The sequence below is a fragment of the Neoarius graeffei genome, chromosome 26, assembly GCF_027579695.1.
Source record: "Neoarius graeffei isolate fNeoGra1 chromosome 26, fNeoGra1.pri, whole genome shotgun sequence".
NCBI classification, from domain to species: Eukaryota; Metazoa; Chordata; class Actinopteri; order Siluriformes; family Ariidae; genus Neoarius; species Neoarius graeffei.
Window position 1 is genome coordinate 3782059 of NC_083594.1, and position 24965 is coordinate 3807023.

A 24965-nucleotide genomic window follows, 5' to 3' on the forward strand; every position below is an offset into this window, starting at 1 on the left:
AGTAGATAAAGAGAACCCAGTTAAACAAATGAGACAAAAATATTATACTTGGTCATTTATTTATTGAGGAAAATGATCCAATATTACATATCTGTGAGTGGCAAAAGTATGCAAACCTTTGCTGTCGGTATCTGGTGTGACCCCCTTGTGCAGCAATAACTGCAACTAAACGTTTGCGGTAACTGTTGATCAGTCCTGCACACCGGCTTGGAGGAATTTTAGCCCGTTCCTCCGTACAGAACAGCTTCAACTCTGGGATGTTGGTGGGTTTCCTCACATGAACTGCTCACTTCAGGTCCTTCCACAACATTTCCATTGGATTAAGGTCAGGACTTTGACTTGGCCATTCCAAAACATTAACTTTATTGTTCTTTAACCATTCTTTGGTAGAACGACTTGTGTGCTTAGGGTCGTTGTCTTGCTGCATGACCCACCTTCTCTTGAGATTCAGTTCATGGACAGATGTCCTGACATTTTCCTTTAGAATTCGCTGGTATAATTCAGAATTCATTGTTCCATCAATGATGGCAAGCCGTCCTGGCCCAGATGCAGCAAAACAGGCCCAAACCATGATACTACCACCACCATGTTTCACAGATGGGATAAGGTTCTTATGCTGGAATGCAGTGTTTTCCTTTCTCCAAACATAACGCTTCTCTTTTAAACCAAAAAGTTCTATTTTGGTCTCATCCATCCACAAAACATTTTTCCAATAGCTTTCTGGCTTGTCCACGTGATCTTTAGCAAACTGCAGACGAGCAGCAATGTTCTTTTTGGAGAGCAGTGGCTTTCTCCTTGCAACCCTGCCATGCACACCATTTGTTGTTCAGTATTCTCCTGATGGTGGACTCATGAACATTAACATTAGCCAATGTGAGAGAGGCCTTCAGTTGCTTAAAAGTTACCCTGGGGTCCTGTGTGACCTCGCTATTACACGCCTTGCTCTTGGAGTGATCTTTGTTGGTCGACCACTCCTGGGGAGGGTAACAATGGTCTTGAATTTCCTCCATTTGTACACAATCTGTCTGACTGTGGATTGGTGGAGTCCAAACTCTTTAGAGATGGTTTTGTAACCTTTTCCAGCCTGACTAGCATCAACACCGCTTTTTCTGAGGTCCTCAGAAATCTCCTTTGTTCGTGCCATGATACACTTCCACAAACATGTGTTGTGAAGATCAGACTTTGATAGATCCCTGTTCTTTAAATAAAACAGGGTGCCCACTCACACCTGATTGTCATCCCACTGACTGAAAACACCTGACTCGAATTTCACCTTCAAATTAACTGCTCATCCTGGAGGTTCACATACTTTTGGCACTCAGATATGTAATTTTGGATAATTTTCCTCAATAAATAAATAAATGGCAAAGTATAATATAATAATTTTGTCTCATTTGTTTAACTGGGTTCTCTTTATCTACTTTTAGGACTTGTGTGAAAATCTGATGTTTTAGGTCATATTTCTGCAGAAATATAGAAAACTCTAAAGGGTTCACAAACTTTCCACTGTACAAAACGCAAAGCTGATTTGAATATCGGCTTCAAAAAAAAAAAAAGTTGCACATGTAATGTTTCCCCTAATAACAGCACCAGTCCTGTTAGGTGATGATGCCTCTTATCAAATTTTAGTTTCTGAATCACCGTTGTGTTTTCACACCGCTGTATAAATGATTCAGTGAAGTTTATAAGTGATTGATGTTCGATGAGCCTTGTCAATTAACTCTGATATTTAAATTAGTCGTCAACAGTCGTTATATTTATCCTGATGCACAACTTCGACGCACAAAGTACAGTAGAAGTTTCCAGTTCCCAGGTTATTTACTCAAAGGCTCTAGGATGCTGTGTGTACATGCTTATTTTTCTGTCAGACGTTAAAGTTATCATTCTTATCGACGTAGTGCCTTAGATAGTCGAGTTATTTACAAGCGCAAAGCCACCAACTTTTGTCCAGACACAGAAACCCTGAATTTCATGGATTTTTTTTTTTTTTTCCTCCCCACAATGTTCGTGACGTACAGTCCTGTGCAAAAGTCTTAGGCACGTGTAAAGAAATGCCGTCGATGGAAAAATGTCTGAAAATGAAATGTTTCAACAAACGTTCAGAACTCTAAAATGTTTTTGTGATGTTTTGACTTGATAATGTCGAGGTCGTAAAATAGAAATCTATAACCGTTTGTATGACTTTTGCACAGTACTGTATTTCCGGTTGAAGTGATGTACAGTGTTTGAATGGGCGGGACTTCAGTTTTGTTCATCAGGATGTGATTGGCTTGTGAAAAGTGGGCGTTCCAAAATGAACACGAGCATGCAGTCGATCGTAGAGGAAAATTCACTTCCCAGCATTTAGGATGCAAGATGAAGGAAAACTGGCTAATGCTGGAGGCGGAGACGAGCAATTAATTGACAACTAATTACAAGACAATTAATTAAGACAAACATTTTAATGCTCCTGTTTGGATCCAAGTTAACCTGCTTAACTATGATCCAAAAGATATCTTAAGTATTGGCACCCTGGGTAAAATGAAGTCGTGACTCAGCGATTGGTTGGTGGTTGTTGTAGATCATTTTGTCCCGCCCACAATTCTATTGTAATGCAACTGGAAAAGGAAAAAAAAAAAAAGTCGCTGCATGGTAGTGGAACTGTCCAGACCAACAAGAGCGAAGAGGATAAAATAAGTGTAAATGCATTTCTTTGACACTAGCGAGCACTAATTATTGGCACTGTTTGTGCTAATGCAGACCAAACTTAATTGTTTTTGCCCCCACTCTTCTCTTCATTTCATTCTTCATTCCATATATTAACTTTGTACCTCTGCACTACTGGGTTGTGTGTGTGTGTGTGTGTGTGTGTGTGTGTGTGTGTGTGTGTGTGTGTGTGTGTGTGTGTGTGTGTGTGATGTTTGCTCCATTTGTGTTTAAAGGGTTTGGGCAGTGCCCAGCATTATGGGGTGTGTAAACCAGCACACCTGGAGCAGGGATCTGTACAGCTGTGTGGGGCTTCAGCCCTCATTATCAGATGGGTTTAGGGAAATGTGTGCAAGATGATTGATTTGATTAATTTTACAATGTTTACTTTAATGATTATAATTGATAACGGTGATGAATCTGAATGAAGATTGTGTGTCCGGATTACTGATGCTTCGCACCCATCGTTGTGTAAACGCACTGTGGTGTGCTCTCGCTGCTGGACGTTCATGGAAAAAAAAAAAAAGTTTTAATGTACGAATAAAGACCGATGAAACCAACAATGTGATGTGGCGTGTCGTCTCTTTACTGTGGTCCAAAAGAAGACGAGAACATCTCATGTATTTGTGAAACCATTTCTTGCACTTCACCTTTTCCAGCATTATTTATTTGGCTGATGTGAACCTAACCTCGCTATGAACAGTGTTTTGTTTATTTCTTTATTTTGAGATTACAGCAGCCACAACGTCGGATGAATCGATCCATCTTGCATTTTTAATTTAATCGTTTAAACATCACAGTGGAGAAACGACTCCCCAAACTCGGGACGCTGCTTATCAGGAGCTCTCGGGTATCACGTAATTAATACCAGTTTGGATTTTGGACACACATTGACCTGTTTGGCTGTGCTGCGAGCCAGCAAGAAAAAAAATCTTGGCACCCTTCAATAGCATGAACAGAAATTATTGTATTTTCCTCGAACACCTCATTCATTTTTTTTTTTCCAAAGGTAAATAATTGTATAATTTTCAGCATAAATTCCACAGAATATTTAAACCCAAAGCCTGGTTGCCTCTGCCAAAAGGTTACAACTTGGCTGTATATAGAAATGCTTGACCAGCTCAGTCCCTGGATTTGAACCTGACAGAAAATAAAATAATTAAAAAATAATAATAAAGTGGAGTGAAGTTAACAAAAATGAAGGCAATGATGCGTCACAAAATTTAGATGTTATTTTAATTATAAAATTTGACATTTAAGGCAAAAACAATAGACATAAATGAGACTTGATTTATTTTAAAAAAAAGTGTAGCATCCAATCAAGTACTTGCTATATAGTTCAGTTATTCCACGAAATCGAGTCGTACATGAGCTGATAACTGACGAGGCGCGTAGCACCGAGTTGTCTATAATCCATGTACGACAAGATTGAGTGGAATAACTGTTTTATTCTCTCCACATTCACTGGATTTTGAGAAACGGAGCATTTTTTTTTTTTGGAAATTTGATAAACTTTATGCAAAATATCTATCATTTCCGCTTAGAATGTAAACAAACCGGCGAAATGACTGGAGCAATTTGTGGAAAATGCTATCATTCTTGAAAAATAAGATGCGTTCTTACCATCAGATACTTTCATTCCATATTTTTTGTTTTGTATTGTATTTTCTGGGGTTTTGTTTTTGAGTAGAGTTTTTATTTCATCCTCTGTTGGTTCAGCAACACGCTCTGCCATTTTGTTTTTCTCTACTCACGGTGTATGAGCTGATATCCTAGTAGTAGAGTAGCTGATTGCTCGTATCCAGTGAATGTGGATAGAATAGTTTCTTGCTGACGAAAATAGAATTGCTTGTTTATTTTATTCTCTCTCTAAGTATCGAAAGCTGTTTTAAGATTTCTTACTTTCCCAGATGTCTTTCCTGATGTTCTGGAATTTCATTAAAGATGCACAGTTGTGCGTAAAAGCTTGCCTGCTTATAATTTCTGGGTAAGGAGAAAAAAAGGGGAGGACCAACCCAACCTGTACCTCATCTTCATAGCTCTTAAAGGTCCCATGGCATGGTGGTTTGTTGATGCTTTAAACGGGCTCGTGGAGGTTTCCAGATGTTATATCCGCAGCCTTTCTCGAAATGAACCCTCGGTACGTAGATATAGCCTCCTGGGAGAAAGCCCCATTTCAGCGCTTTTCCCAGTGCGTCGTTTTGCTAATGAGAAGCAGGAGGCGGGGAAGGGTAGACGGTGGGGGCGTGCCATGGGGGGAGGGGGAGGGGCTGCCGTCTGCCTCCCAAGCCGGCCGAGAGCGCTCCTCGTCGGGCACGACCAGGCAGGCGAATGCCCTGGTCCGTCCGCCCTGTCTAAAAAAAAAAAAATGGTACAACTCGAGCCCATGTACCTGGCTAACTGCAGGAAGCGGTTAGCTGCACAGCTAATGTAGCCATTGCTAGGCTAACGCACCGATTTTAAAACGCGGCAAAACGACCAGTTATACACTTACTTGTTCGGTGTTTGTGGCTGATGCGGCAGGGATGCTTGGTACGGACCCAGGCTTCAGTGACAGTTGATGTGCAAAACCTGCCCTGTACTGTCCCAAGTTGTGGAAACATTCATCAGGAAAATGCTTCTGACAAACATACACCGTCTTAGGCAGCTGGGCCATAGAAGGTTCACGCTGCACGCTGCATGCTGCACGCTACACGCTACACGTTCACGTGAAGAACCGGACCCTGGGCCATTAAACTTCATGCTTGGATGTTCACGTGTTGCGTCTGTTCTACTTTGACCGAGTAACCAACAATACGGACTCTTCGGATGACGACGATTGCCTCATTCTGCTTTTACTGAGACAGAGGAAGAGAAAAAGGAACAGAATTTGGAGCCGAGAACACTTCCTTCTGAGAGAAACCCGTGGTGAATTTCACCGAACATTCTATAATCTGCTTGACAATCCCGATGAAGAACTATTTTTCAATTATACCATTCAATTATATTTTTTCTGAAGTTTTCCCCTGAAAGCATAGAGTTATCTCCCTAGACCCGTTCTGATTGGCTGGTGCGGCGGTGACCGCATGCATTGACTGGAATTTCCATCTTCACGCCTAGAAAAAAGTGTGCATGTTCATTTCATGCTTCACGCGTGAAGTGTGCAGCGTGCAACGTGAACGCCGTTCTATGGCCCAGAGCAAGTCATGCTACGTTTGTCCACTTTTCTTTACACGCGTGTAGCGTGTAGTGTGCAGTATGCAGCGTGCAGCGTGAACCTTCTATGGCCCAGCAGCCTTAGGTAGACTCGACGGCGTATTATTGAAGTAAATAAAATTAAGCCACTGCGTCTTCAGGGGCTCTCCCGTCGGCAGTAAAAACAGACTCCTTTCTGTGTTGTCACATCCATGTACAGCGCAATTTCCATGTTGTGTCTTCTATGGGCTCCTCACTACAAAATGTAGTCATGTGTTCTGCGCATGCGCAGTAGGCTTTGCGCATGCGCAGTAGGCTTGGTAGGACAAACAGTAACTTTTGAGTTGGGCGGGCAATCCATACAGTGGGTGGGAATCCAGAGGGGGGGCGTGGGGATCATCTCCCTTGCTGACGTAGTAAAGGGAAGAGCTTATCAACACGCCGTTTTGACGCGCCATTCTCAAATGTTGGGCATAGTTTGGTTTACACATTATGAAATTTCTAGCCACTGGGGTGACTTAAGAAGGTCAGAGGAACTCATTTTAACGCTAAACCTCAGAAAGTGAAAATTTCATGCCATGGGACCTTTAACTTCTCAAGCTGATTTAAATTTCACTTTGATGTTTATCAGATCTGCTTTTGAGACTTGATCCTTTTGATTTTGCTCGTGATGTTCTATGATACTCCTTTGCCTCCAGCGTTTCAAACGTACAAACACTCTACTGTTTGGAGTGATGGCTGTTGAGTTCTCTTCGACTTGACATTTTGCCAGATGAACAGTGACACCTTTTGTATTTATAAAAACAGGACGAGAAGTGTTGATGACGCTGAGAGCGATTGTGAAATCAACTGTTGGTTTTCTGTTAGGAGACATTGTCTCAACGTTTATGGACGGCGTCTCCATGTCAGGGCTTTGGGAAAGCTGTACTTGTTCATGCTTTGTGACATTGATTAAAAATGGTGGTGGTGTAAGAGGAATAAAACACTTCGGGATGTGCTGTTATGGGAAAGTAATCGATTTCCATGTGACGGCGGTGACTTTGGTTCATTGCGCCACCTGGTTATTAGATTATTCTCCTGTAACAGCACAACAGTGTGTTTCATTACCTTGTTACTGAACGTTCTTCATCCACATGGGACTCTTAATGCAGTGTAAATGCTACAGCTGCTATAAATATTCATTCCAGATTCCTGCCTAAGCTGCAGGAATCCTATTTACTGTACTTAATGTCACGTTAAGGTATTTTTTACAAGTAGAATAAACACTAACTGCTCATGTATGATATGTAGGCAAGCAATTTCTCACTGTCTCAGTGACTCAATGGCTCCTGTAGGTTGGATTTGTCTCCACAGGCCTGAATCCTTTGGCACGTTAAACTCCTTCACTGTCAGATTAGCGTTTAGCCTGAAGCGCTCCTAGAAAAAGCTGAAAAGTGGTTTGCTGGGTCTCCAGTGGATGTTTGAGGAGGAAAAAAAACCAAGTTGTTTTGTGTGTTTGTTCAATCAGTGTCATTTTACAGCTTTTTCTTTCAGCGAATGAAGTGGAAATGTCATGACGCAGTGCCGGGAGACCTCTGGTGTCGAGAGGTGTAACTTCAGGACTCTCAGGTGGAAGACATTAAGTGTTAGAATGAAATGATGCTTTATGAGGATCATGTGTGTGTGTATATATAAAAAATCTTTTTTTGTATTTAATGCATGTGAAGGAGAGGAGGAAATATTTTTGCACCACTTACAGAAATGACCCTGATTTATTATTCGTATGTCTTGTCAGTATTGCTCATTGTTCCAAGCCTGCACTGTGTATCATGTTTGTTTTGCAGGTTAAGAGAGCAGTGTTTGAGTGGTTTACTGTACAAACACGCACTACGACATTAAAAACGCCACCTGGTTCCCTGAACAGCAAACGAATGAGGAAAAGAGCCCGTGGTAAACGTTTGATGTATTCTTTTCACATTGTGCTTGCTTCAGCACGTCTTTAACCTTTTCATCTGTCTCACCTTCATCATAAAGGAACACACAAGTGCATGACGAGGCCCGGGGTTTCCTTTCATGGTGCTGACACTGACTGGTACTCAGGGCTGGGGTGGTTCCCCCTCGAACGTTTGGTGGAGCGACAGTTGAGTACACACAGATTACACAAAGAAACGTAATGACGGTCATTCTGAAATAACAATGACTTGCCAAAAAAAAGCAAACATGTGGACGATGTGCTTTGATGAGCTGTAAGCCTGTGTTTGGTTTGGTTTCTTTCAAATTTTTGGTTTCATTTTCTCAAAAACAAAACTGAAATCATTTCAAGAAGTAATCCTGTTATCCCATGACAGTCCAAACACCAAAATCAACAAATTATGGCTCAAAAAGATCTACGTGCTCCACCATTTTGTTTTTCCTCTACTCCCGGTATACGAGTTGATATCCTAGTAGTAGAGTAGTCAATCAGAGCGTACGATTGCTCATATCCAGCGAATGTGGATAGAATTGTTATTAATATTGTGGAATGTCCATGAAACCAGTTAGCTCCTGTTCTCAGTTCCGTTATGGCAGCTATACACTGCAAAAAATGGCCTTTCAGAAATAAGAAATAAAAGATTAAAACAAAGCATATTTGCTTGAATCAGGTGAAAAAAATCTGCCAATGGAACTAGTCAAATTTGACTTGGTAAGATTTCTTAAAGTAAGATGAAAAATCTAACCTGTTTTTAGATGAAATAATTCCAAAATAAGATTGGGGAACTTGTTATGCGAGATCTGATTAACTCAAAATAATCCTTATAACAAGATCGTACTTCTTACATTTAGCCATTCAAGTCATTTTTATTTATTTCATTTTAAGGGTATTTCACTTAAATTCATGACAAAGTCTTAGCAGTAAAAACTGAATTTAAGATAAATATACTAATATTAGGATTGTTAAATTCTACAACTAAGCATTGCTAGCTTAAAAGATTCTCCTTTTGTGACCTGTAATTAGTAAAATACTCTAGATATGAGACCAGAGACTATCTTGAATCAAGTTGACGACACGTGTAGCATTGCAGCAAGTTTATTTTTTTTCCCATTTCAACATTCAAACATTAAAACATCTCTTAAGATTCCACTTCCCCAGGACCTCAGGCACCATAAATAAATAAATAAAAGTCTATGCATTTTGACTTACAGTGCTTACACAACGCCAAAGCAACAGTGCATTTTGGGGGCACTGACTATTCATGTGTACGAGGGGTTTACAAGATCAGGCACAAACAAACAAAAAACACTGAACTTAACTCACAGCATTCCAAAAAGACCTCACTAAAACGCCCTCCACTCACTCATAGCCTTTTTGAAGGCACTTGTCTGGTCTAGAGTCTGTACAGTAGGGCTGCACGATATCAGAAAAATATGCGATATTCGATAACATGACTGAATATCTCGATATCGATATGTATCACGATAATTAAATATATAATGTTTTTCTTACCTCTACTCGCCGTTCTGCCCTGTATCTAGCATTTTAAAAAAAACACCCAATGCATCGCTTCCATTCCAACATTATTTTTTATTGGAAAAACATGGCTACACCTGCAATGGTGTCCATCAATCATCTTTAAATCTCTTAATTTTTGTGAGCGCAGCAGAAAATGTCTTAAGTTGAAGTAAACAAAAAACTGAAAACTACATTACATTAACATAAAGCATTCAAAATGGCAATTTCAGCGGCTCCTGGGAGATGAAGGTGAGCGACACAGATTCACCATAAACTCAAACACAATCTGTTAATAACACATGCGGGTGAGAGAGCAGTGGTGTGTGTGTGAGCAAGCGAGCGCGGTTTTATGTTTTTATGCTGCTGTACAGCAGTGTTTGTCCCAGTGAGCCGCCCCACCACTGTTTTACAGGTACATGTCTTGCAAAGTACCCGAGTTTGCAGTACATCACCCCTCCTGAATCCAAAGTACTTCCAAATAGCAGACGTGCATATTTTTTTTTTTTTTTTTTTGGAAACCAGTTCCTCCTCACACAAGTTTGTCTCCCCACACTTGCTCCCGCCTTCCGCCATCACCACGAGGCTTTTACTTGTTTTACAATAGGGGGCGGAGTTATCCCGCGGCGCTTGTTGACATTCAAATGTGATTGGACGGCACAGAAAAATGTGCCTTTTATCGAAATTTAAGTAATTTTGCGGTATATGTATCGCAAACTATATCGCGATATCGATACTTTTTCAATATATTGTGCAGCCCTACTGTACAGCATCTAGAAGGAGCTCACTCTGAATGACTGAGAAAACAGTCGCAGTAAACTAAGGATATGCAGGGTGACCAAACGTCTACGCATTTTGACTTGCAGCGCTTACACACCGCCAAAGCAACAATGCATTTTCGGGGGACTGACTATTTGTTTGTTTTTTTTGTTTTGTGCCTGATTTCAGTAAAGTTCATTTATTCCCAAAACAAGCATACTTTGTTGTTGTTTTTTTCTTGCAACAAGATGAACTGCATTTGACAAACGTCCAAAATGTACTTACTTGTTTTAAAAAAACCTTGTTTTATTTTCAAAGGTGCTCCAAATAAGACTTTTTCAAGACGTTTTGTCTATACGAGATTTTCAAGATGGACTGTCTAAAAACTAGCCTTTCTAGCTAAATGAGGTTTTGCTTGTTGGGCAATTATGTCTTATAATAAGGGTGGCAAGATGTTTTAACTTGAAAATAGACAAATAAACTTCCTAAGATTTTTATTTTTTGCAGTGTAAATGGTCTTTCCGTCACTAGCATTTCTTTTCTCTCTTTCTCTCCAAGTTAGTAAGTGAAAAACACACAGCTTGTCATGATACTGAGAAAACGACAAAGCGTAAACTCTGTTCTGAAGATGACCTGAAAATTTATGACCCTTTTCCACTGCATGGTACCATCTCGACTCGCTTTTTGGTTCCGGCACTTCGTTTTCCACTTCAGATAAATGTACCCGGTTGTCATAGCAACGCTGCTTAAAACTGCCGTGACATCAACACAACACGTAGGAACGATGGAGGACATCGAAGGGATGCTGATTCTTGCTATGTGGCTGTTTTTGTCACAGCAGGGAAACAAATTTCATCTTTGTTGTCTCTGCTGGTCATTCAGTTAGTGTGAAATTTAAAAAAAAATCCCAAATAACCCAAACAGAGTGGAAAATTCCCCGTTCTCCATTGTTCCTACAAATCTTTAGTAATGATTAGGGATGTTTGTTACCTAATGAGCTTGGAGATGCTAACTATAGGCAGATATTCAGCACAAGAGATCCGAGTATTGAAGTGCACGAGGAGATTAACGACATGAGCTTGTTCAGGACGTCCTGTCTCACACAGTGATGATCAGTCTGTTGTGTTTTCATGTCAGCTTGTGGAATCACTTCAGCTCACTTGGACCCTCGAGGGATGTCAGACCAAAAAAGTAACTGGTGCCAGGTACTGTCCTCAACTTTTGTCTGATGGAAAAAAAAAAAAAAAAGATTTGGTACCATGCAGTGGGAAAAGGGCTGTTAGTTCCAGCTTTACCTCCGACTGGTACGAAGTGCTGACACTGGAGACTCCTTCAATCACTGTTAAACATCTGACAGAAGACTTCACCGTATCATCAGCTAGATGTTTTTCATCTGTTTGTGTGGAACGTCTGTCACGCACGCGTGTGCACACGGCCCTGTCAACAAGCTGTTACCATAGAAATGTTAAGAACGTATGTGTGTGTTAATACCCTCATACTGTTACTTAATTATTTACCAAAGGCGAAGTGAATATCTGTGAATAATAACCGAGAGAGACGAGGTGAAGTGATTATTCGCTGAACCTGAGGCAGATAATTATTATACCCCCGCTCTGAAGGAGGGGGCGCTATACTGGTTTACCTGTCCATCCGTATCTCCGTCTGTCCAAAACACCCTTTTTCTCAGCAACCACAAATTATAGCTACTTGGTACCGAGCTTCAGCTTGGGGTTCTGTACTGTGTTTACCATTTTCAGGTCTGTCCCACATCAACTTCCTGTTTACTGACTGAATGTATTTATGAAACGTAGCATGGATTTACAAAATTTTCATAACATATATTTTTCTCAGCAACTACAAATCACATCTGCTTGATATTTGGTACCGAGCTTCAGCTTGGGGTTCTATACAGTGTTTACCATTTTCAGGTCTGTCGCACATCGACTTCCTGTTTACCAACAATGTAGTTATGAAACATGTATAGTGTGGATTTTGACGCTATTTCAAAATGACAGTTTAGCAGGATGCTGTTTGAAATCCCTGGGGAGAGACGCTGCTCTTTACTTAGTCGTTTCAGGGTTCGTTATCTGTTGAAGTCAACATTCATAATAAGTGTCCTAGTCCTTCAAGTGCTTGCATTCATTCAGTGAGCCTGACGCAGATAATTGTTTTAGTATAAATACGCAGGTGATTTTTATATTTTATATAAGTGCTGTCAAAAATGTTGCGTTATTAACACGTTAACTTGACTCAATTTTAACGGTGATAATTTTTTTATGACGAGATTAACGCTCTGTGACATGATGTAGGTTTTTCATAAGCTTTTGAAACTGCCAGGAACTTGGAACAGAGACTTTGCTTAGAAAAACAATAGCAGCTAGACTGTAATGCCACGCCCTGCACAGCCAGAGTCCTCTGCCCTCCCCCGAAGAGCCACGGTGCTCGGCTTAGGTTTTGTTTTCCCACCGGCGGCTCCAGCCCCGCTTTGCTGTGACAAGACGTGTTATGCTCTGCAATAAAAAAAAAAAAAACATTGGTACAACCAGTGTTCGAACTATGCCGATATTTTCGGGGGGGGTCCCTTTTTTTTCCCTTGGGGGGGGGGGGGGGGGGGGGGGGTGCTTGCGCTTGTCTCAGAGCGCGGATCTCGATCGTGCGCTCACTTCGGATATGCAAATGCTTCCCGTTACACACGATTGCTATGTCAATAAACATCATTTTGCCAATATTTTAGAGACCCCCCAACATTTCCCAAATCATGTTTTCAAGGGATCTCATGTCTGTTTCAGGGGATCTTGGATCCCCCGAGTACCGCCGTAGTTCGAACGGTGAGCAAGCCCATTCACTTTCTTATGCTGATAAGAGAATTACATGGTTTTTCATGTGACAAAAATGTGCGATTAATCGCGAGTTAACTATGACAGTCGTGACATTAATCGCGATTAAATATTTTAATCGCTTGACAGCACTAATATATATAAGTTTTTAAATGATTAAATACGATTTTATTTCAATCTTCAAAAGCAGCATGCAAATGTAATAACTTTGCAGCACAGACTTGTCACTTATCTCTGCCGAGTCACATAAAATATTTTGTTTTAAAATCGATAAATCACAATTCCACTTTCCCTTTGAATAGTTTTGGACCAATTTACAGATTTGTAAGTTAGCGTGTTAAATTAGTTAGCTATTTATTTTTTATATATATATGTATGTTAGTTCACCTCGGTATGATGCTGCCAGGATGTCTGATTTTGTCTCCCACATGAAAATTTATAAACAAACACATTTCATTTTAAATTTGGTAAATTAGCTTGTAGTTACATTTTGAATATTTGTTTTTAAATTGGTTCTCTAGGTAATTTTTGTAAATTAGCTAGCTCATTAAATTCAATAGGCCAGTTAGCTAGGTAAGGTTTCTATTTTAGCTGGTTGTTAAGGTTTGTATGTTAGCTTGTTGTTTTTATTGCTAAAGGTGATGATACACGGGGCAACTTTTTGGGCAATGTTGCCGAGCAATGTTGCTGGCAACGGGCAACTAGGTGAGACACAGGGCAACTAACAATGGGCAACAACAGTTAGCAACGGCAGTTTACAGTTAGCTAAAAAAAAATTGATGTCTTAATTTTTGCTGTGACCATTTAATCAAGCTGTCTGTTATTTTTTAGAGCTTTGGTGAGGTAAATTCCTCCATATAGAATATTAAAATAACAACTTGCTGGCGTAAAAACAGATGAGGAGTCTCTCCATCTCTTCACTCCACTGACACTGAGCGGCCGCCATATTTGTTTGAAATTTCTGATCCGAACCTCACCGGAGGTCACATGACTCGATACTCGCGTTCTGATTGGCTTATCTCAAAAAGTTGCCAGAGATTATCAAAACCATTCAGAAAGAAACAATGTTGCCCAATCTCAATAGAAAAGAGTCAAAACGCAATTGCCCAGCAACATTGCTCGGCAACATTGCCCAAAAAGTTGCCCCGTGTATCATCACCATAACTTGCCTTCATGTTCAATGCAGTGGCATCATTACTGATGATCCACACAGCAGGCCACGTTCTCCGTGAGCCGTGTATTTCTCAGAATGATTGATGGCTTAGTGAACTCGCTCTTCATGCAGGATCAGTCTGTACTTTTTTCGGTTCAAAATGTTCATTTTACTCTTGTAAACTCGATGTTTAACTTTTCAGTCAAATTTGTGTCTCCAAACTTTGACTCGATAAATATTTTTGAGGGCCAGATTTGGGGTTTTCATCCAACCATCAGTCAGTTGGTTGATTTTAAAGTTGACAAGAAACATGAATGTTTTCCTGAAAGTGGTGAATTATAAAATTTAAAGCAGAATAGCTCCAACTCTTTTCCCCCCAGATACAGTAATATACTGGTTTCCAGAACATTAAAGAAGGGACACAAAAAAACAACAACACTGAAATATATAATTTTTCGATCATTTCACACTGGGTACAATTTTAGATCAGATTAGAGGTTCCTGAAATAAAAATCCACTCACGGTATTTATTTAACAATTATTTGCTGAAGGTGACGTGAATAATGACCGAGATAAAGTCAAGGTGGTTATTCACTGAGCCTGAGGCAGACAATTGTTTTAGTATAAATACACAGGTGGTGACTTTTTTTTATTATTATGCAAATGTAATAACTTTGCAGCGCAGACTTGTCACTTATCTACACAGAGTCACACAAAATGCTTTGTTTTGAAATCGATAATAAATCCTAATTCCACCTTGCCTTTTGAATAGTTTTAGACCAAACTTCATAGCATCTTTAGTGCCTTTATTTTAGGAACAGCATTTTCTTTCACCGTTTTGTAATTCTTCCTCACTTACAGTACAGTGACTGGTCGCCATTTTGCCGAATTGCTCGCTCGATCAGCGTGTGCGATTTCCTACAATCACCTCCGTATTTATACTTGAAAATTAAATCAGCACCTGACCAATCAGAATATTTCATAAAGAAAAGGAAAACCGGTTGTTAACGTCAGCACTGACAAATAACTATCGTAATGTTTATTTCAATATCGATATCCTATCACTTAGCCCTAGTAGGAATGTCTTCGCAACCTCACACACTATCTTATTAGATAAAATTTTTTAAATCTTTGACATGTTATAAACAATCGCAAACCTCTGCATTCAAATGCACTTTTGTTTAAACACAATTAGTCAGTGAGTGTACAGAGAGTCTGAAAATTTCTGCAGTGTTTTAAAAATGCTATCCTTTCTTGTTTGTTGTTATCTGACTGGTTGTCGAGTTCAGAGTTCAGACAGTAAGTGGCAGTGTTTTAATGCAGATAATAAAAACGCCTCGAGTGCCTTTGAGTTATAGCACACGGGCTGACTGTTTTAATACCAAACAAGTTGCCTCTCGTCCGTTAGCATTCACACTCCATTATGTACAGGAAATTTTTTTTTTTTTAAATCTAATTCTCAGTAATTTGCTTGAAGGTGTCTGTGCATGCTCAATTAGTCTTGGGTGATGGGTGCTAAAGCAAGCGTAGCACTCAGAGTCCAATTCTGAGGTTTTGTTTTTGCAGTAACTGCTATAAAGGCTCGGTGTGTGTGTGTGTGTAACTGCGTCACAGTTAATTAGAATCTGATTTGTTTTGCTGCTAAAATCATAAACTCATCAAACCTGTTGTCTAAAACATGTTCATTCTGATACTGGTAGCTATTGATTGATTGATTTTTATCCATTTAAAAACAAAAATTACTGCTTGGAACAATTATACAAAAGCAGAAACACCAGAACAGCTGGTCATAAAGTAATTATATTCCAGTCCTCATGCAGTTATTCTTTTAAAGCTAGACTCCCTTTCAGATTTTAAGTGTAGGTCATAAAAAGAATTTTCCCCAACACCAAATTATTTTTGTTTTAGTGACTGAAAGCTACTGAATTCAAATCACAGATTTCCTTTTTTTAAAATGGAAACAATTAATGAATTTCTCCACGTGGTGCTATTTTTTCCTGCTTCACCATGACCCAATACAAGATACTACATCATGCATCACATGGTGGGCTTTCCCTGTTCACGCAAGGCATTGTGGGATACAAATTTGAAACAGGAGAGAAAAATGGAGGGCGTGAGTGTGCGAATGAAACGTGAAAGAGCGACTACAGTAACGGAAAGAAAGCGAAAAGACGTTATGTTATATACGAAGGAAAGGAAACGCGGGACCAAACTAATAAATATGGGCGCTCAGCGAGCACCTCGGTGTGATCAGCTGTTCGTTTAGCGACAGAATGATGGAACTGTCAGTGCACGCTCAAAGGGAAACCTGCGCATGCGCACACACACACGGACTTCCTCTGTCTGCTTGACTGCACTGAGCGAGCGATTTCATTCCATGCACATTATTTGCTTTAATCCCCTCAAATTAAATAACTTCCCCGCCACAGAACGGCCTGATATTTTGTCAGATATTACAGAAATAAACATTTCAGAGGGAACTAAATTTCACTAATTTTATGAAATCAAAAGGCCGTCTCGCTTTAATAAAGGCTTGCATTCTTTATTGAACATTACAAATCAGAAGAGCATGGTTTAACATAACTGTACTCAAATCGGACAATATTTTCACCACCACTATAAACAACCCCCAGTGAAAGCCTTTGTGCACATATTGCTCTGTCTCAGCTCCGTGTTTTGGGGTTCAATCCTGAGTTTGGGTTAGTTTCTGTTCAGGTTCTCTCCGTGTCCATATGGCTTTCCTCCCAAAAACATGCCAGTAGGTGTGAATTGGCTCTGCTGAATTGCCCCGGTGGAGTGACCGTGTGTGTGATGGCCTGGCTTTCCCATTCAATATGTATTCCCACTTCACACTTTGTTCCTGGGATAGACTCTGGTAACGCCACCGTCCTGACCAGGATAAACTGTTCTCTATGTGGGTTTCCTCTGTGTCCTCCAGTTTCCTTTACGTGCCGCCAGATGATCTGGTGAATGCCTGGATGATTTCCTGCCATGTGCCCAGTATTCCCCAGATAAAACGCTTACTGATGAATTTGTAGATGACTGAGCTGGCTGGGACATTGTTAGACTCCCATCAACCAAGTTCTATGATGGAATTCCCAGGAACAACGGCGGAGGGGGCGTCCAAAAATGAACTGGCACCAAACGATTTGAGAGATCTGCAACTAGTTGGTAGAGGATGGAAAGGTACAATAACACTGGCTGTGGACCAAAAGTGCTGGACAAGTGTGACTGCCTCTTGCGTCACAAGACGCAGGAGCATCTGTGCCTAAGTAAGATTAACTCATAATAAAAATACAGGGTTTGGGTGGGAGCCAGTGCTCATTCATGTGCTTACTCATCCAGTGTTTCCAGTTTTACAAATAACCTTGGAATGTCCAGAATGTTTGGTATGAGGTGTGCTGCGGGAACATGCATCCCTCATCTACCATGCAGCGGAGTGAGCAGATGTTTCACAACATACACAGCCAGAGTGTCCAGGTTGCTGATGAGCAGTATGTTGGTGCTGAGAATTGTAGGAAAGACACACACCAGGAGCCCACAAAACAGTCCTGTCATTAGTTCTCCTCTCAGGCAGGGACTTTCCCTCACAGTCTGCCAAAGCTGGCTCTTGTGAGGGTGCGGGGCCGTGCAATGCGGTTGCAAAATGAGCATGACGCTCTCGCTTTTTAATTTACGGCTGTCTGTTTTCAGAGATAATGGCTCCGGCTTTCCGTGAGCCCATCGTCGCTTATTATGCGAGATGTGAATGGCGCAGCTGCTCGCTGTCTTTTCTGAGTCAACATTGCAATTGTGCGAAACGCTCACAGCAGGAATAGAGGGCACCTCGGGCATGGGTGGATGCGTTTGCGGTTGTGTTTGTTGGACAGCATCAGAGTTCTCTGGGCATTTCGGTAGGTCTGGATTAACAGTTCTGCAGGTCAGCTTTACTACAGTTAAGCTCAGAACTGCAGTGAATGCTAGCAAGACAGCAGCAGCAGGTAGCGCCCAAATTAGTTGCCCGCTAACTGGTGACGAAGCTGTGAGGAGGCAGGGAAGGCACGTGGAGAGCAAGCTGCCGCTTTCCAGGCAGGATCTCACCATCACCAGCTCTTGCCTCCAACTAAACCCAGCATATGTCCCACACATGAACCATAGCATGAGGCAACCAAGGAAACCTAAAGCTTTTAAGAACTCCGCATTGTTCTCTTTCTGCTCTCCTTTCTGTTCCCGTCTTATCTCCCAGGCATCTCCTTGAACATCCTTTAAAAGCAACACATCCTCTTGAGCTTCCGTTTCATCCATAGTTGAGGTCGCAGAATCTCCGTCCCATAGGAGACGAACCAGCAATTCCACAGCCACCAGCAGCGGAGTCAGCATCAACACTGCCTCGTACGTGTCGCTGAGGAACAGCATGAAGCGCAGGGCAATGACGTCTGAAGACGGGTGAAAAGACATCGGTCTGGGTGCAGTGGACCAGAGATACACCAGGAACACTGGAAGAACATGAACGAAAGGTGATGAACATGAGCAGGATGGAGACAGGAAACAGCAATGTGATGAGGATCTTTAGAAACGTGCTTACTGGTGATGGAGAGATCGGTGAAGAATAAGAGGCAAACACAGCACAGGCTGACGGAGGAGATGGAGTCTTTGAAAGCAGGAAGACACAGAACGCTGCACAGCACTTTACATCCACACAGAGCGATCGTCGCCTCCAGGACGCCGTCCATCCTTAGCCCTGAAGAACAAGATTAAACACAATCGTTCAAGAGCCTTTTGTGGTTAACAGGTCTTGCTTTTGGGTTCTCCACAGCTACAAACTGAAGAACTTTGATATTTTATAACATCTAGATAATAAGACAGTTCCAAATGAGATCGCAATCTAGTAATGATCAGAGCATTTCATCCTCAGATGCTCCACCCACTGTCCATCAAACCTCTAATCTAATGCTTCAGACTCTTAAATACTGCAGTCTGATTTGGCTTTCCTGACTTCCATGCTGTGAAAAACTGACATTGTAGAACAAAACGTAAGCACTCGATTAGGAAAAAGAAAAGTTCAGGGTGTTTCAAGTGTAAGTTATTCCAGAGTTTATGTAGTTCGAAACAGAAACCTCAAGTAAACAATATACCAGGGTTGGGTAACATGGCAAGAAATATTCCATCACAATACTGAAAGTCAGGATATGCATTATGAGCTGTAATTGAGGTTTTATTGCATGGACGATTTTTTTCCCCCCCAGCCTGGATAAAAATTGAAGTGTTTCATGAACAAAATGCTGAGGAAATTGGGCAATTCCTGCAAACTGTTTTAGCGCCCGGTCACTTTTTATAAAGGCACCAAAACCTGACAGTGATGCTTGGTTAAGGAGGTCAAGCTGTTCTTGGCTACTTATTAACTGAGCACGAGGTCTTTACCTCAGTAAAGACTGAGCAAGCGAGTTAATGAGGAGTTTATTATATGGCTTTTTTTTATTTTCAAGATTAAAACAGATGCTCATTATAACGAGGCGTGACACTGCTTTCTGTCACATCATATTTGTAGCGTAGTTACACAAACAGCACGGAATAAATGGCTGGCGGTTTCAAAACTGAATTTGTTAGCGGTTTCTGAATGCTCTTTGTTGCTCATTTCTTGAATAACTTGGTGACTGTTTTTGATTCCATTTTGATTTCCAGTTTTTTTTTTTTTTGGCAACATTGAAAGCTGGCACCCTTGGAGAAAGTCTGTAATCGCCCATGGGCATTACAGGAAAATACTGCCCACCAAGGAACCAATTAGAGCACACGGTTTTACCGGAAGTCGCTCGTTCCATATACTAAGCCATGATATTACCCAGCACTATGCAATACAGTTGCGTTCAAATAAATAGTGCGTTAAATTTAGCTTTTATTTCCATATTTCAAATGTAGCAGAAACATTACACATTAAATTCCAAATCGGCGCATTAACAAGTTTTATCAAGTCTGTTTTTCTGTTACAGGAAGCAAAGAAAAGGAATATTGATCTGTTTTTTTTAAGCAGTTTTCACATTTTTCTCTTCAAACTGAACCGGTTGCCGAACTATCGTTTTTGAAAACTGCTGTACATCTGCGTTGCTTCAAGTCGACCAACATCTGGCGCCTATAAACCGGTATTTCAGCCCAGGATGAACCAACAGCGATCTGCAGTTCCTGTAAAAATTTTGGGTTTTCCTTCAGAAACTGCATTTTTAACATCACCCACAGGATTTCGATGGGGTTGAGGTCAGGGGATTGAGCCGCCACTCCATTACGTCAATCCTTTTTGTCTGGAACAGGGATGTTACTGGCTTCATGAGTTTGGGGTCGTGGTCTTGTTAAAACACCCGTTTCAGGGGCATTTCCTCTTCGGCATACAGCAACATAAGCTCTTCAAGTATTTATGTATTCAAGCTGATCCATGATCCCTGGGATATGATAAATGGTTCCAACAATGCAGTATGAAACATCTCCATAGCATGATTTTGGTGCCACTTGTGGCTTGAATTCAGAACCTGGGGGTCGTTTCATGTACGGTCACTGACTGACTGAATATAAAAGACCCAAAAAGAGGAATTTTACTCTCAAAAGTCTGTAGAATGTTATTTCACATCTCTTTGGGCCAATCAATGTGTTCCTCAGCGATTTAACAGGTTCTGCACATGCCGTTTTTTTCAATAATGATGCTTCTTGCTGAGGGCTGAGCTTCGATCAAACGTCTGACCGTAACAGTACTTGCAGGCCATTTTAGATCATCTTTGATCTTTCTGGATGTGATATTTGGCTGAATCTTTGTCATTCTGACTATTCTTCGATCTATTTTAACAAGAGTTGCTTCCACGTTTTCTGGGTTTTTGTTGCCATTTTAAAGCGTTTGAGAATTTTCGCTGAGCATCCGGCCATTTGCTGCACTTTATACGTTTTATCCTCTCCAATCAACTTTTTAAATCGAATTACGTTGTTCCTCCGAATAACATTTGGAATGGCCCATTTTGCTTTGCAATTCAGAAGGAAATTTTATAACTCTGAGAAACATTTGCTTCCTTTCTTCCTTAATAAAGGACAATGATACATGCATTTTTTTTTTTCACAGAATGAATGAGTACATTCTCAACTCTACACTGCTATTATTTTGGACTCGGCCGTTTCAATGAATGAGGCAGTTACCCAGAACAAGCATCATGCATGTCATGACAGTTTGGTCTGTTTATCTATTACACTACAATGTCTAATAAGGAAATTATTTCCCATGCAGAAATATCACGACTACTAATAAGTGGTTCATCAGTTCATCACTGATGATCTGCTGCACTATTTTTTTTTTTTAACACAACTCTATAAATCAGCCTTATACAGGCAGTGTATTGATAAACTACAAGACTCGCTAGCACTGTCTAGTCAACCTCCCAACAAGAAACACGAGCTAGAAGTATGTGGACAACTGACTTTCACACCCATATGTGGTGGTTCTTCAGACTGTTGAAGGACACAGTCGTATGGGGGGGGAGGAGACACAAGATACAGGCGCAAGTGAAAACAAATACCTAATTTCCATATTTTCCCACATGTATATTAGTTCTTAAAACATTTGTTTTCTTAGCAAGCCTGTGTTAAACAAATCTGGCCTTTGTCTGGGGACAGACTGACGTAATAACTGTGTGGGGCCTTTTGACTTTCTAGTGGCAGGAGCAAAATCTGACCAAAGTAGTCAGTTGGATCCCTTGGATGTGAATGAATGATCTACACGGTGTAAACAGTTGTTTTGAGATCCAATCACCCAAGATGCGTTTTAAAAACAAGTGTACTCCTGGGGAAGCCATGGCCTAATGTGGTTAGAGAAGCAGCTTTGGGACCAAAAGGTTGTGGGCTTGATTCCCTGGACCAGCAGGAATGGCTGAAGTGCCCCTGAGCAAGGCATCTAACCCCCAACTGCTCTGGGTGCACGGGCGCAGATAGAGGGGGGGACGGGTGGGATTCGTCCCACCCAGATTTAAATTCACCTCATTTGGTCCCCCCCACTTATAGGGAGGAAAAAACGTCTATGCTGTCTTTCTTTGCATAAGGCAAACCTCATGAAAAAAAAAAAGACTAATTACCATTCGGTTTATTGAGGTGCACAGCAGTACATACATAGTTGCAACTGCGCAGACTGCACGGGTTGCGAGCTCGAGCTTGGTTGCTATGGTTACCCACAACAAGTTTGATAGGCATATCGGGGACAGCTCCTCTTAGTTCAGGACCCCAACACGGCATGATGAAGGGTGCCAAAAGGCAGAAAACAATTGCATTGTTTTTTTAAAAAAAAAAAAAGACTAAGTAAACTGTGCCTTACTTTATCATACCACCTTGCAATTTTTTGATAGTCTGTTCAAAGTAATGTTGTAGTGAAAGTAAAATCATACGGAGTAGAGATGCCTTTCTGGTAGCCTCCTTCTTTCGGTGGTAGCCTGTAGATACAGTGCTCAGAAGGCAGTTTTAATGTTTAATCTGGCGTTCCCTGCCATAATTTCAGTGAGCATAGTGTTTCATAAGGAAACTTTGCGAAGAGTTGTTGACTGACTGCCGCTCACGCAACACACAGGCATAGTTAGAAAGTCAGGATGCACTGGTTTACACTTTACACACACACACACACACACACACACACACACGTAGCCCAGCCTCTCGCTATATTTAACAGTTGGAACTTAGCGGTTTTAAAACTAGTTTTGCAATTTCTGTGCGTGATGATAATGTGTAAACTTTGGATTTCCATAGGCTATGTTAAAATAATGTTATTGTCCTGGCCTGCAGGTAGTTCCTGGTGATGGCAGTGAGGGAGGTGAAATAACATGTATACAGACTACCGTTCAAAAGTTTGGGGTCACCCAGACAATTTTGTGTTTTCCATGAAAAGTCACACTTTTATTTCCCACCATAAGTTGTAAAATGAATAGAAAATATAGTCGAGACATTTTTCTGGCCATTTTGAGCATTTAATCGACCCCACAAATGTGATGCTCCAGAAACTCAATCTGCTCAAAGGAAGGTCAGTTTTATAGCTTCTCTAAAGAGCTCAACTGTTTTCAGCTGTGCTAACATGATTGTACAAGGGTTTTCTAATCATCCATTAGCCTTCTGAGGCAATGAGCAAACACATTGTACCATTAGAACACTGGAGTGAGAGTTGCTGGAAATGGGCCTCTATACACCTATGGAGATATTGCACCAAAAACCAGACATTTGCAGCTAGAATAGTCATTTACCACATTAGCAATGTATAGAGTGGATTTCTGATTAGTTTAAAGTGATCTTCATTGAAAAGAACAGTGCTTTTCTTTCAAAAATAAGCACATTTCAAAGTGACGCCAAACTTTTGAATGGTAGTGTATTTGCTGACAGCTCAGTCCCCCCCAGTTCAAAAATCCTATCTGCGCCCCTGTCTGGGTGTGTTGGTTGTACATTGCTCTGGATAACAGCGTCTGCTAAATGACATTTAATGTAACGTCAACACGGCCTAAAAGATTCTCCAGGTATAAAAGTTCCTCTAAAGTTCAGAAGTTGTTCCCAGTAGAACCTGTTTAGGAAGCTAAAAGCATTAATCACCCCAAGACCTGTTGAAGTCGAGTCAGGTTAGATTGGATGGCGGTGCGCTTCAAAAATAAGGACAAATTTGAAGCCCTGGTGTGGAACAACTCGAGTTACTCAGCAGTGGTTACGAACAAAAGAATTCATGAATGTGCATAAAACTGCTACTGGTATTAAAATTCCACAAATAAAACCTGTGTGAAACCTGAGCTGTTGGTTTCTGAGCCATCGTTTCTCCTGGATGTCACATTTTTTGAGCCTATTGTTAAGTTATTACTGTTCCTGTATATATGGCAGAAAACAAAAGCCTACTTTTCTTGCTCTGCGCAGTACCTTCATTGAAAATTGGTCCTTAATTACGAATCCGTCCTCTGCTTTTATTAAGTGAGGCAAGTGCATGACAGGAAGATGGTGGTTATTTTAAGAAATTTCAGGCATTACCTACCTGTTTGCTTTCTTAGCCAGGGCCGCCTGCAGGGTTGAGCTGTAAGGTCCGCACTAGCGGTGTAATCCCCCCCCTCCCAAAAAAAACCAACGCTTGCGTGCTGCAGTGTCTATGAAGAGTCGATCTATAGGCTTATACACAAAACAACCATAGAACTTTAACTTGAAATTGAACAATGGCCTTCCATGAACACAGGCTGATATTTGAACAACATATGTGAACTACACACGACAATAAACAAACTCTTTACAGCCTCGATTAGTCGATGATAGCCTGAATGCCATGCCTGTTGCGTTCTGTTGTCTCTTGATGGGAGCGGTCCAATACTGAACAAATGGAAAGGTTTTTTTTTTTCCTGTACATATTTGGACAAATTCGGAAGCCCGCAACTGGGCATTCTGGTGTGCCTATGTGTTTGGCGATGATTTTTTTGGCATTGCTCCAGTCTCGGAGTGGTTTAGTCCTAAGGATTAAATCACCAGACGAGAACAGAATGCATGCAACGCAGAACAGGCTATCCTGACACACACTGTAGCGCAACGTGGGGTACATTATTAGACTCGTTGAAAAACTCCTCGGGTATTTTTCTGAGTTTACCGAAAATCAGAGTAGAAGGAGCCACCCACCCACCCTCTGTCTGGTTTGAAGCGGTTCTGTAGGACATTGCGCTTTACAGAGTCCGGTGCGCATTTTAAGGCATCTGGTTGAAGTTTACCAGGGGCGTGTTTAGCTTATTTTTGGGGGTGCTCAAGCACCCCCAAAAACGAGCTCAGCACCCCCTAGCTCAGCACCCTCAAAAACACTGCTTTTGGATGTAATTTTCAGAAATAAGTGCCCTTGCGCACTGCGCAATGAATGTGTGCGCGGGAGTGTGCTGTGTGTTCTTGAATTCACCTG

The 24965-nt window shown here is 41.1% G+C and overlaps 1 protein-coding gene across 1 annotated transcript in view; it reads right to left on the reverse strand.

The window, feature by feature from the left end:
• Positions 1-16595: 16595 nt before the first annotated feature.
• LOC132874573 (uncharacterized) overlaps positions 16596-24965 on the reverse strand; it is a 31644-nt gene continuing 23274 nt past the window's right edge. Inside the window, exons 2-3 of the mRNA XM_060910867.1 lie at positions 18639-18794; positions 16596-18549 (exon numbers count right to left, since the gene is read on the reverse strand). Of these exons, the coding sequence (XP_060766850.1) occupies positions 17495-18549; positions 18639-18786 (1203 nt within the window). The 5' untranslated portion in view covers positions 18787-18794 and the 3' untranslated portion in view covers positions 16596-17494. The remainder of the gene's footprint in view (positions 18550-18638; positions 18795-24965) is intronic.